At 38.4% G+C, this 14,208-nt stretch overlaps 1 protein-coding gene across 4 annotated transcripts in view; it reads left to right on the top strand.

The window, feature by feature from the left end:
* sema3h (sema domain, immunoglobulin domain (Ig), short basic domain, secreted, (semaphorin) 3H) overlaps positions 1–14,208 on the top strand; it is a 76,935-nt gene that overhangs the window by 52,012 nt on the left and 10,715 nt on the right. For all 4 annotated transcript variants that reach the window (XM_078949577.1, XM_078949576.1, XM_011476831.4 and 1 more), the window contains exons 9-10: positions 10,743–10,812; positions 13,558–13,702. In XM_078949577.1, the coding sequence (XP_078805703.1) occupies positions 10,743–10,812; positions 13,558–13,702 (215 nt within the window). The remainder of the gene's footprint in view (positions 1–10,742; positions 10,813–13,557; positions 13,703–14,208) is intronic.

Here is a 14,208-nt window from a genome sequence, read left to right as displayed (position 1 = left end):
ATACAGAAGATAAAACCATCAGGTAAAAAGTAGTTGTATGTTGTTTTTAGACCACTAAAACACCACTTAAGCCTTTAGCAGTTTGTAGGTTAGTCATTGCAGGGCAGTGCTGTCTGCCTTTTAGTAAGCAAGGATATGTGAAAATGACTGGTGCTCACTCCTCTCCCATCTTCTTTTGATCTATTTTCAAAGCATTTCCAGAGGTCTTTTAATTAGGATTATGCTGATTTTAGCTATAAAAAAAAGGTCTGTGGTTTTTTTGGACATAATTTCTGCAGTAGCAGAACTTCATCTGACATTTGCCTCTAAGTTATGGGAGGCCCAGCTGCCACAGAGCGGCTCTCCCCCCATGTTCCTGTCACCTGTAACTTAGAGCTGTTTACACACTCTTCTGCTAGCTTACAGCCCCTCACACCTCTTACCAAACATTACTTGTGCAACCTAAAGGTGAGCAATATTGGAGATATCCAGCCGTGCAATTTTGAGCCAGATGCCAGCTTGGACGAGGAAAAGAAAGACGTACATGGATCTATTAGTGGAAATGCAAGAAATGCTCAGAAATGCAATTTTAAACCAAATCTTTTCTGCACATGTCCTTCGTCATTAGTGAAATGCCACAAGAACAATTTAAAATTTTCATCGAAGTGGGTCTTTAAACTTTGGCATTTTTTTCAAAATTAGATAACCATAACAACAAAAATAAACTTTCATGAGATTTAAGTAAATGAACACAACAAAAGAAACAGGGAGGTTTTATGAGGAAACCAGAACAGATGAATGCATCTGTTTAAAATGACTTATTTTATCCTTGGCTAAACTTGAAGGGTTTTGTTTTCAGTCATAAATGGAAGTCGACTACTCCACTGTAATTGCAACAATAAAAAAAAAGGAGTGATTTGTACAAAGTAGGAGATCAGAGCAGAACTCGTCCCTTTGTTGTTCTACAGAACAGCTATATATATTCGTATATATATTCATACATTTATTTTACCCAATTTCTGTCATTGTAGGTCTTTACTTACGTAATCCAAATTTAAATGTTTTCTGTCTGACTTTGTTTTACGCAAAGACTTTGATCTGCAGCGACCGCAGGATGTGATTCACAGGACAGGACTGCTTTGAGTCTATTGTTTAGCTGTTTTAAAGTCTGTGGCACTTTAACGTATGTCTTATTGTCAAATGTTTTGGTTGAAGTTGTTGACTCTGGAAGTATGGAAAAGGTTAGCCATTGGAGAGACACTTCGGACAATGGAGTGAGAGCATAGACTCTCGTTTTTGCTGCCTTGTTGTGGTTGTTATTATGGATTAGAGTCATGCTTTGAGGTTTTAGACAAAGACACAGAAAGCTCATTGTGGCTAGGACTAGTGTCCTCATGGTAAAGACACTAAGGCCCTTCAGTCATGTTTGGAATGTATTTTTATATGGGTGTGTAACATTTTGGGTTTCAGACATAGGATGTCACCAAATCCTTCTAGACTTTGGAAAAAAAAAAAAAACTTGGGGAAAAAAGTCGCTGAGGGTTTCAGCCTTAGTGACAACTGCCCTTATGGGTGGATACGAAGTGTCTGCGGGTAAAACAAATGAGCAAACCGGTAGGAGACACACAGGTGTCCCTCTGGAAAAAGCATGTTCGTAGACTGTAGAGCGAGAATGTTCATGCACATTATTTTCTATGAATATGCTGCAAGTGACAGGTCGTAGCAAACGCTTAACATGTAAGGGTAAGTAAGGGTAGAGTGGGTGAGATGCAGGCGTGTCGACGGATTTGTCTATTTTTTTTAATCTCCTCAAAATCTTGCGCACTGGACAAGGAGAATATAAATGATGCTCACGTGACAACCATGAGGTCTTTCCACGCTACTCACTTGCAGCCTGTTAGAATTGAGGAAATTACAACGACATCCGTCCTATGGGGGCACTCATGTATCACCTGCACACACCATGTGTGCAGCGTTTGTGCATGGTCAGTTTAGTGTTGTGACGAATTGTAGTGTATTATTTTGTGTTCTGTTGCGAAATCTAAAGTGTTGTGTTGTGACCCTTCTGGGCCACCCTAGTAAAGGGCCTGAATCGTTACCTTACTAATAACTAGAGTGTGGCGTATGTGTGCTGCACGACAGCGTCTTCTTTACTTACTTTGGCCTTACAAATGCTTCACCATAAGCTTAACACATGCACGACAATGGTTTGTTCCATTTTCAATGACGTCTCTTGAGGTGGCCATACGGACCTCAAGACAACTTCAAGACACATCTCTCTACAACTCTCCACAGGGCTGGACAACCCAAAACCCTGCAGCATCTGCATGTATCAACCCCCCATACGGTGCTTGTGACTACGGCTCAAACAGCAAAATATAGGTGAACCATAGACAATATGTTTGTCCTATTTGGGTTATTTTAATAAAAAGTTAAACTTATCTGTAAGTAATAAATTGAAAATCTCTAGCATTTTTTGAAAGAGTGTTGGAATTGGCAAAGTGAATTACATCAACAGGAATTCTAAATAGTGATTTATTCTCTAAAATTTTCACAAAACAAATTTTTTTTGGTTAAAACTTGCAGTTCAGTTCCAGTTTTTGAATCAGTTCTATTTGATCACACTATAAAACAACCAAAGAGCTTTGCAACTCTCTTAAAAAAATTAATAAAATAAACCACTATATTCAGAGAGATCAATAATGAAAGTATTGAGTCATTTATAAAGTTACTTCCAGGACCATGGGAACAAATTTGGATTAAATGGAAAAGGCATTTGAAAGACAAATGGAAAAAAAATGTGTGAAACATTAAAGTTTGAGAACATAACGCAAACCTGTAGTTCCGCCGTGCAGCTCAGAGCAAATATTTTGCCTACAACTCACGCAATACTCTCTGGGATTTTAGACCTTGTTCCTAAACTGGATGAAATAAATGGAAATAACAGAAAATAATTAACATTTCTTAAGTATGGCTAAAAGGTATTTTAAACTTTTGAAGTTACACTTTGAGTCACAACTTATTGCCATGACAAGCCTTCAGAGTTGAATTGGAATAATAAAAGCAGATTGGCTAAATAAAAAAAAAGGGGAAAAGGAGCATTTAAAATTAAAGTTACTTGTGTGAAAGAAAGAAAAAACAAAACCAGAGAGGATTATTTGGTGGATCTAAACGAGACCAAGGCTACTGTCAGTCAGAAAAAGCAAAGGAATAATTGTATGTTTCTGTATTTTCACTCAAGATCTAGTCATTGATTAAACATTTTTTATTTTAAAAAAGCGATCAAATGAGGAGTTTCTCCTAAATCTTTGTCATTTTGAAATCATGAAGAAGTCGAGGGACAGATAGAATTGAAGACGAGACCAGAGGTCGGTGGAGGGAAAACGTGTCACGGAGAACAATAGGGATACAAAAGAATTAGGGCCAATAGCCACAGGGGCCAAAGGAGCAGACAAGATGGAGTCAGAGGTATTATTAGCGAATTACTGTAAGACGGCATTTGAACAAAAAGGTGACGAAGAGGAGGAGGAGGAAGCAGTGAGACGTGGATGTTTACATTCAGGGATGGCTGGATAGAAAGGGAGGGAAAGAAAGGTGAAGAAATGAGGAGAATAGGGGTGTTTGCTGGGGGGGTCAAGCCAGACAATTAGTATGAGAAGGAGGAGGAATAGGGGAAAGATAAGGGCTGGGGCTGCAGGGTAGACAGGACTATCTTTCCTCAGGGGAAAAAGCCTTGTTTTGTTTAGAGAAGAAGAAACAAGAACAATCCCTCTCAGAAAATAGGCCAGACAGATGGATGGACTAGAGATGAAGAAAAATAGACAAAGCAGGAGGGAGGTATGGAGCCTGGAAAGGACAGGGTAGTGAAAAACAACAAAAAAAAGGAGATGCCCAGAGGAACCCTGGGAAATGTAGATATGAGTGAGAAGTGATACAGAAAGAACACCTGATGAGAAAAGAAAAAAAGATGCAAAGAAAAGGAAAGCATGAAGACAAAGGAACTCATCCACGTCTGTGAGTCAGAGGACTAATGAAATGTTGCAACATCATTAAAAACATTTATCATCAATTCTCATTAAAGTACCTGGTCTTTCTGTCAGGACACGGCGTACAGAAGCAGCCTAGCCTCATACTCTGTCCGATAAACGTTTCAACGAGTTGTATTTTTTTAAAATCTCTGCTGTTCATGATTAATGGCGATAAAGTCCCTACAGTTTCGTAAATCAGGCAGCAGAGATCTGTGGTGAGGCTAAATCAGATGTGATTTAAACTTGTCGTGGAGCGATAAGATTGAGCGCTTGCTGGGCTGCGCCATAAATAACTGAGGCGTCTTCTTCAAAGTGTGTGAAAAGAAAAATGTTGTGCTGACTGTGTTCTCTAACCTTTAACAACGTTCTCATCTGGAGATGAATGCTCACAGAAAAAGCAACATTTCAGTTTAGTCCTTAAGTAATTTTTTCAATTACTCAGTACGTTCTTCATTTTGGAATAAGTCTGCTTAAGAAAACCATTTTCAAGCCACGTTTGAAACTATAAAACCTTGTTGTTGTTTTTTTTACAAAAAAGGTCACTTTTTGGGGGTCTCATAGCATTTACTGTAAGTTTTCAGGTTGTTTTGGGAAATTTTGTGATAGAAGAGCAGCTGTGTTGATGGGAGTGTCAGGTTTGGGTATTGCTATGAATTTTTTTTTTACAGGCTTTCATGATTAGGAATGGAAAAAAAAACATCTAGAGACTGATAATGGATAGATCTACTTTTTTATCCAGTTGATACTCAACAAATTACTCTTACTTGTGTGACCTCTATATTTGCCAGTATTCAAATTTGCACAGTTTCCCTGCAGTGTGTTTGAACAACTACATATGTTCAATTAGAAGTGTAAAAATTGCAAAGAAAATAATTAATTTTGGACAGAAGGCTCTACCTCACCTCCAAATTAAAATAAGTACAATAGATGAAGGTATTCATGTGAATCTTACTGTAAACAGAAGACATTTCTGATGAACTTAGATGCAGAATCATTCATCATTCAATGCTTTTTTGTGCAGCACACAGAATTTTGGACCCTCGCGGGTGACTTCACGCTCGCAGGTTGCTCTTTCTTAATATGAGCGAGTTAATTAAACAAATAAATCAAAAACTTAAAACACATGATAATGTCTATTGGGAAAACATAGAGGATAAAAAAAACAAAACACAAACAAAAACTGTCAGCTAATAAATGCTTATATGCTTGCGTTCATTAACGAACTGAGACTCTAAAATCAGAAAAAAAGGGTCAGTTTGTCTTTACACCTTTAAACAGACAAAAGTCACATGTTCACACACGTAAACTTATAAAAATGCACATGTAATAAAATAACGAATTTGTCTACTAATCAAAGAGAGCAAAAGTAGGTTTGTATTTAACCCTTTAACAGCAGAGATGTTGCTGGCGATAACTAAATAATACATTTTCTTTGAACTATCATAACAGTTTGTTTACATAATTGATGCAACTGATTCTGATGATGAGGATGCGGCTGTCTAGTAGACAAATGTGATATTTTACTACTAGCAAAAATATAGTGCTGCTTTTCTCTGCTTAAGAACCCACTGGGATTACAATAATTGCGGAAAAAGTTGAAGAGTTACGGTAGTTGGAACAAATAAAGTATTTGTTTATTTTTTTACTCATCCTGTCCAACAGCTGAGCAAGCACATCAGAGCTGAAGGCCTCTTGTGTTAGACATATTTTATTGTTTCAATAGGGATTTATGGATCTTCAGACAAAAAGAGTGTATATTTTTATGGACCCCTCTTGTATTCGAGGCTAAGGTTTATTTGTGATACTAATATTTTTAAGTGTTCCTTGTTGGACCGGATGGAAGAAAAGAAGAGACAGTGAGATTCAGTGGGATGTTAGAGATGGGGGATAAGGGGTTAGAATGGGGGATATGAGGGAGCATTCGATAATACAATGTAAAAACACAAGAGTGTCATAAGTAAATTGCATGACTTAGTTTACACAACAAAAAACAGTCTGCACACAACTATTAACAGGTTGAAAGTATATTCATAAATTAATGATGGAAAGATTCATCTCACAGGACTTATGCACACAAACAGATACACACAAGATTTACATTACCAATATTCTTGAAGAGTGGTTAAAAATAGTTAAAGGTTCATATTAAGCTCATAGCGCCACTAGATCCCAAAAAGACTAATAGATGGATGTGTGAAAGCATTGTGGCATGTTGATTCTTGGAGCCCCTGCTGACCACATGCAACAGGACAGACAGCTTCTGAGAGGACAAGAAGCTCAAGACAAAAGCCAATGGCTACACCATTATAAGCTGTTTGGCAAATTACTATCAAATAATCCTGCAAACAAGGGCTTGACAGGTAAATAGTCTTGCCTCACAGTGAGATGGCACTGGTTTGAATCCCAGCTGGAACGCAATAGTGTGAAAGTTTGCATGCTCCCCCGGTGCATGTGTGGATTTTCTCCATGCGTGGCCTTTGCAACAGATTGGTGATCTGTTCAGGATGTAACCTGCCTTTGCCCAACAGTTACTGGGACGGGTTCCAGCAACCCTGTGACCCTGAAAGATATTCAGCTGCTTCTAAAAACGGATGGAGGAATAATCTACCAAACACCAATGTCTGTACTTTTGTGCTAACTTTTAAAGTACGTCAGGAAGCCAAAAAGAATGTCCAAATAGGTCGATTGAGAGTCAGTTCACTTTCCTGTAACAAGCGTTTTCTATTTTCTGTTTTCCTTTCATTTAGCAAAACACCACATTCCACACGTCTTCCTGAAGCAGACCATTATGGATCCATTCCACCTCAGTTTTTCAGCTCTGGCTAACATGAGGTTGCCCATCCATCTGGATGCACAGGTTTTATCAGCTGTCTCCTCTTGCCACCATTTAATCATTACTTCCATCAGGTTTAATGAGACACCAGCTGCAGCAGCACTTCACTAATCTTCTGTCAGGCTGATTGTGCAGCTATAAAACTCACTTCTGTAACTATAAATCTCACCAAAGACCCTGTTGTCATGGTGCCTCTTACCTTCCTTCACAAAACTTTAAATACAACAACGGGGCACTGAACCTATACATCATCCAGAGTTATAAAGCAAACATAATAAAACCTTTAAGGTAAGTGGAGGGGGAGAAACACGAAAGAAGAGATAATAAAAGTTTGATTAACTGAAGGAGTTGAGGAGTGGGGGGCCATTCTTTGGGAGATGTGAACCGGAAAGACAACTTGCTGCAAATAATGTTCGGGAGTAAAAAAAAAAAGATCTTAAGAAAAGAGACATTATAAAAATGCAAGCAAAGGAAAAAAATGCAAAGAAGACAAAATTTATGAAGCTGAAAGCCAAAAACTGATAAAATTTGTGAAGAATAGGCAGTGATATGAAGGAATGCGGCTCCCTCCTGAGTGAGTGTTTGTGGACCTACAGGCAGTTCATTAGTGTGAGAGTTTACTTGCTGCCATGCAGTTGGCGATGGTGTGTGCACAAATGTGGCTGGACGTGTTTGTGTTTCTGTCATTGTTGTGTGCGCACCCCTGAATCTGTCACTGTGTGTGGCGAACGGGATTGTGATGAGATGAGATCGGCCCTCCTGCGAGCCCCCGTTTCACGGTGGCCACTTGAAGCAGCAGGAACGACAAGAATGTGGGAACGGGGATACGCTTGGGCATCTCCGTCACCACAACAACTTCTCCGCCTCAGACTGGGAGAGGAGGCTTGTTGTAAACATCCATTTATAACCTGTAAAGCTGCAAAGTCTGTGTCTGAAACTTTCATCTGTGAGTTTTCTAAAAACTTTTACAGTAACTTACCAAACGCCTCCATACCCGAACCATGTATTTCTACTTTATCACAACATGCCGCCAAGAAAAACAATACGCTGTTCTCTGCTGTTGTGATGGGAAGATAAAACGTTCCCAGGTCTTATCTGGGACTGTTGTGCCAAACAGAAGACAAAAGCCTTTGAGTGAGTATGAATTAAATAAACTGAGAGAGACAAAGCAGACTCCAGGCTGTAACAGCCAAAGAAGAACATTATGCAACAAGGTGCATGGCAAAAATAATTGGAAGATGCATGTTAGAAAAGAAAATAATCGTTTCCGATCCAAATTTAGAAAATCATCCCCAAAGACATCCAAGTGCATAAATATCTAAATTGTTCAATTTAGGGTTGGGCTTCTGTTTAAGTTAAATGTTTATCATTCTGCTCTGCAGTCACATAATTCTCACACCGCATAATATGCATTAAAAGTAGATATTAACTATCAAAAGGCGTATTAAATCATAAGTTAGCGCAAATTTATAGTCCTATAAGCAGACAATGCTCAACGATGTGCATTATATATGCAATCTATATTAACATTGATTTATGGGTTATTTTTGGTTTGTCTTTTTATTTTTTGAGTTAGGCTATAAGTTTACAGTTTTAGTCTGAAATCTTTTGTTGTTGTTTTTTGAGTAGTACTACATGCTTTAAAGTAGTTAATTTATTCCTAACCAGCAATGGATAAACATAAACTTTGATCAATTCTTGATAATCTTTCAACTTTTTTGATTAGTTGACCGAGCATCGGCTAAAAAGATTTCTATAATAATAATAATACTAATAATAATAATAATAATAATAAAGATTTGCTATAGGAGCACGTAGCTTCATATAGCTTTATCCCAATAGACTGTTTAAGCAGCCTGATTTATCACCAGACTGTTGGAGTTTACGCAAGTTATCCTTTTATCAGGCTTTTGCAGAACCTCTTTTCTGTTATAACCTCAAACATGCTGCTGCTACACAAAAAAACACATGAAGGACAGCAGGGGCTTTGTTAATTTAAAGAGAAAAACACTATGCAATCTTCCCAAAGACATTTCAGAGATTTCTTAAATAAAAATAGAAATAAATGTTTAGACATGCTTTGAAAATGATTTACGAAAAAATATAAACAGTGCAGCGTGTTTACAAGACAAGCCTGTTCCTCCCTGTGTAATGTTGGTTTGCTTGTGTGCTTGAGCCAACTCCAGCTCAAACTTGCCTGCTGACAATTTTCCAACAACACTACCTTAATTTCAGAGCTACCTAGAATTAGATTAGCAACAGGTGGAATATTACTTTTTAAATTAAAATGTTTCTTCTTACCATACCTTGTCAATGTATAAGGCATTTTCTCCCCTTGAATTACTTTACTACCAAATGTAGATGTTTTTGCTGTTCCTAACAACTTTTCTAAAATTCCAAGTAGCAACAATGGAATTACAAAGTGATGCTCAATTTTGCTGTGTATTTCAAAGGAGGACATGTATAAAGAAAATTAAGCATAACCCTTGTGCAATCCTATGGGGTCAAGATGACCACTGAAGTGTTCTCCCTACCATGACAAAGGTGGATAAAGGTGGAGAAGATTTCATGTAATCCATGGACACCAGTGAAGATCACAAATCATTGAAGAAAAAAGGTTCAGCGCCCTGTCTAGTGGGTCTAGATGACCCAACTCCTAATGTTAAAGTGCCAGGGATAGCACAAGGTTTCAAATTGCATTTCTGAGTAGTTTTTCTTTACTCAAATCAGTGTGAATCAGGAGCAGACAAAAAAAAAAAGTTGTTTGAAAAAGATTGTTATATAGAAAATACATAGAAAATATCCTGTGTGGGCCACAAGCTTGCTGCTTCACTCCATTCTGATGCGCATGCTTACAAACAAATAAATGTACGTCTTTGTTTTTCCCGTCCGAGCTTACATCTGGCTCCAAACTGTATGCCTGTGTGTGAATGTGTGTGTGCATGGGTGAATGGGTCTGTGACTGTAAAGCGCTTTGGGCCTTCGAAAGAAGGTAAAAAGCGCTATATAAGTGCACGCCATTTACCATTTACCATTTGCCTGAATGACTCCAATTTCGTTCCCCACATATATATGCATAGGTTGAGGGTGTGAGAAGCTGTAAGAATAGCATATAAACACAGAGCTTTCAGTAATTGGTGATGGGAAGGGGGGCGAGCTTAGCTTTTTTTATGCCAACCCATGCTACCCACAACTCAGAGGCAGATTTCTAATGAACTCCTGCCGCTCTGCAGAAACTATAGAACATAACAGTTGTTATGATTTTGGCTGACAACCCCTTCATCACAATTAAAAGACCACTTGAAAATAGATTAAAAGATGATCAGAGTGGGTCTTTCATTTTTTATTTCTGCATTTTACTCTTTAAGGGTTCAAGTTTAAAGTTAAAAGACTTGCTTCACTAAAATGAATGAAGTTTAAATGGATGCCAAAGCAAATGATCAACTTTTAAATGTAAAATCATCAGAATCTCACTGACTGCATGAGCTGCATAAGGGGCCACAGATGGGCTGAAAATATGCAGCAGATGTAATAAAGTGCAGTGTTTTGAAATGCAGAATGATGACTGAGGCGCGATGGCGGCGCATGACAGCAGGAGTTGTTCTCCGGCAGCCGACTCAGCCCTCATCCCACCAACTGCAGCTTGTTATTAATGGCTACATGCTCACTGCAAGCAGCCATTCATCCGTGCAGTCATGATCAGTCAGGCTGATGGATGCATGCATGTAACACAGACGCACAGAGACATGCCTAATAAATATGAAGTACCTGCAAGCCCTGCACACCACACTTGTACAGTCAGACAGGTACCAAGCAGGTATTGTTAGAATTTTATTTGAATGCCCTTCAACTGACATTTGTGTTTCTTCTCCCCATTTTCTCCTTTGATCTTTTCCTTGCAGAGGACATCTTTATTCTCAACGGAAAAGACAAGAAGAATCCTCTCATCTATGGCCTGTTTACCACTTCAAGGTATTTTCCCCTTGTGATACAGAAAAGGTTTAGAACAAAGTTTTGTGTAGTTTGTTTGCATCATTGCTTGTGTGTTTGAAAATGTAGTGAAAGAAAGAGACGGCCTATAATTTGAAATCCTCCTTCTTAGAGGTTTTTTCGGTTGGTTTGAATGTTTTTATCTGCTACTTTAAATTTAGATTGGGCGTTTGCCGATGCTACAGTTCAGGGGAGTGAAGCTTTAAGCGTCAAGTGAAGGGAAAAGAACATAGACTGCCACAAAAAATATATATTAAGACGAGAAAAATGCACAAAAACTTCCTGCTGAGCTGGCAGGCGTCTCACGTGGGTGTGAAACCTTGTGAAAAATTATGACTAATTCAAATTCATCCCACTTTTATTTATATAGCACATTTCATAAAGTCAATAAAAAATGCCAAGGGATAATACATTATTTCTTAAATGAAACAAGATTGTTTAATTGCTAGAAATACAAAAACGATACATTTTAGTTAAAAGCAACAATTACCTTCCAGTCCACCAAAAATCTTTAATCTTTAAAACTATGAAACTTTTGATTAAGTTTTATTAAGTAATACTTGTTATTTTGGATGCCAAGATTTCATTACTTCTTTTACCACCATTTTAGAAATGAAAAGATATGTTTTTTCATAGTTTTCTACACATACTAAAAAACTAGCTCTTTGGAACTGCTTTGCATAATAGTCATCTGTGATGAGACAACATATGAGCGTCTCGTGGGTCATTGTGATGTGGCACACACACACAAACACACTACTGTTACACTGAGAAACACAAAGCAGTGTGGTTTTGTGTCACTGTGACTCGTGAATGGAATCCTTTCAGTTCAGAACATGGGCTGCACCCCTACTTTAACACTGTAATGCCTTCATTATGAAACTGTCATGAAGGACAAGTGCAGTACTGTGGGCTAAATGCAAAAACTGTTGGACACTTATGGATTGCTAACAGAGTTCAACTTTACTGAGTATAGATGATAAAAAAGATTAAATATCAAAGACTGATGCATAGGATAACCTGATGGTCAGAGAAACAGGGAAACATTGTATATATTGTAGGAAGTTGATTTGGTTCTGAAAAAGGTGATAATCTGTAATGCAGCCGGCAGGAAAAGCTAGAAAAGCCTGGATCTTCTTCACTTTTCAGCATATTCCTTGCCACAGCAGGTGGGTTTTTTCAGGGAGTTTTACAGCGGATGCCCTTCCTGACGCAACCCTGTATTTTGTCTGTGCTGGAGACTGGCACAGGGAGACCCAGACTTGGGCCCCCTTGTGGCTACAGTAGTTTAAAGGGTCTTGTCCCAAGGACCCACACTGGAAAGATGTCATTGCGCTATTCAGCCACTTTACATCCATCCATTATTTATGTATCTGGTTATTAATTTCTAATGTTACTTTTTAATGTAATATATTCCTTTTGCATTAGTTGTAACTCAAGTGTTGGGATCCTTCACACCAGTGATGAAGCCTCCTCAGTAAATAGGGTCTTTACAGTGGGGTCTTCTGGGTCTGGCTCCTTGTGTTGATTGGGAGGGGTCCTGTGGTAGAGTTTTCTGTGAATATGAGTGGGGAGGTCGCTGGTGTTGACAATTTCCCAAAAAATCTTTTCCCTACTCCAATATCTAGTCAGATTACTACTTTTCATGTTGGACCTAAATCATTTTATGTTGTGTGCGTAGGGGTCAAGGGTGTTGTGGTCATTGTGTGTTTTATCATTTCATTTTTATTATTGTATTTTTTTGGTGAAGGTCTGAAATTGAAAAATTGTAACTATGTAGAGCAATTTGTGTTACTTTGTGTGCTTTACATACAAAGTTTGATTGGATTTAAATAGATACCTATCAAAGTTCCTGTCGTTCACCAGGCTGATGTTGGCACACCGAGCAGGACGTCACAGTTGCCACACAGCAGTGTGACACATTTGTCCAGGCTGAGCAGGGTGTCGGTCCGTTTTCTGGAATTTGTGCCTGGAATCTCAGTGAAGACTGGACTCAAAATCCAAACCAACACTCAGGGTGGGGTCACAACCGCAGAGCTGCAGGCTGCCGAGGGGTCATTCTCTCTGAATAGAAGCTTGTGTCTCTTTACAGTCATGATTATTCACACTCAATAGATTTTGAAGGCTGGACGAGTGTAAGCTGTCACTTTGCCATCTGCTCTAACTACTTCTGTTGCTTTTGTGCTCTTCATCTTATTCTGTGAAGTTGTTTTCTATCTAGCACATTGAGACAACCTCAGTTGTAAGTTGGCTCTTTATAAATAAACAGAATTACATAAAGTTTGATTTTTTTTGTAAAACTGTAGCGGTGAATCTACTATCAAAAACATGTGTGCCACTAAAGTGAACCCAGAGAGACACCATGAATCATTAAGACTTGTGTCTGTTTTTACTAAACGCTTTGCAAGAAATCCTTCAGACTTCATCATAATCTGCATTCGTTTTGTGGCACATTTAATGAAACACAAATAACTAGAGACCCACAATCATGCAATGTGGATTTTGAAAGGCTTCACATTAAGCTAATTCATGTCTTTCCCATTACAAATTGAAATGAGTTGCATCTTTTTAGTCAGATCTTTGTCTGACACCTACGGCCTGAAGACCCAAAAGCATCTTATCAAAATATCAAAGGAGCTCTTAAATTGCATTGACTTTTCCAATACTAGTGCTTATGAGTAAAGGTGGAAGTAAAACTTGATGTTGGCTCCTCTGCTTTATTCACAGTGATATCCTGAATGGCTCAGCTGTTTGCGTTTATCGAATGGAGGATGTGGTCCGAGCTTTTAAAGGAAACTTCCTGCATAAAGAGGGGCCTCAGTATAAGTGGGCAGAGTTCACAGGAAAAGTGCCCTATCCACGCCCAGGAACCGTAAGTTCACACTCAAAAGTGTCTTCCCCTGACAGTTTCTTGGTTCTGTCCGAATTCTCCCACTACTCACTAGTGCACAATATTAGCCATTTTTTTGGGCTGTCCAAGTTGACTGACTTCTTGGCAAATATAGACCACCATGCATTGCGCGGAAGCAATTGGTCATTTAAAAAAGATTTCTTCAAAATTTTTTTAATACGTTTTCATCATCGGAACACAGTGGATTCATAAAATAGTCTTCGTAAAATGTTCACATTTCTTATGTTTTTCTTTGACAAATGGGTGACGTCATATATCCCATGTGAGCAAGTCCGAATTAAATTAATAAAGTTTATAATCTGAGATGTCGTCAGTGACACCCGAATGACACATGCTCTTTGACATAGCATCATCTTTTCAACCCTGTATGCGATTGACCTGAATCATCGGATTCTCTGGAGAAAGGTGACTTTTCAAATCGGTTTTACGCTGTTGTGCAACACGTTACTAATGAAAAGTGTTGCATA

This window comes from Oryzias latipes, chromosome 7, assembly GCF_053564925.1.
Source record: "Oryzias latipes strain Hd-rR chromosome 7, Olatipes_Hd-rR_3.1".
Classification (NCBI taxonomy): domain Eukaryota; kingdom Metazoa; phylum Chordata; class Actinopteri; order Beloniformes; family Adrianichthyidae; genus Oryzias; species Oryzias latipes.
The sequence above is the reverse complement of the archived record's forward strand: the minus strand, read 5'-3'. Positions and strand labels throughout refer to the sequence as shown.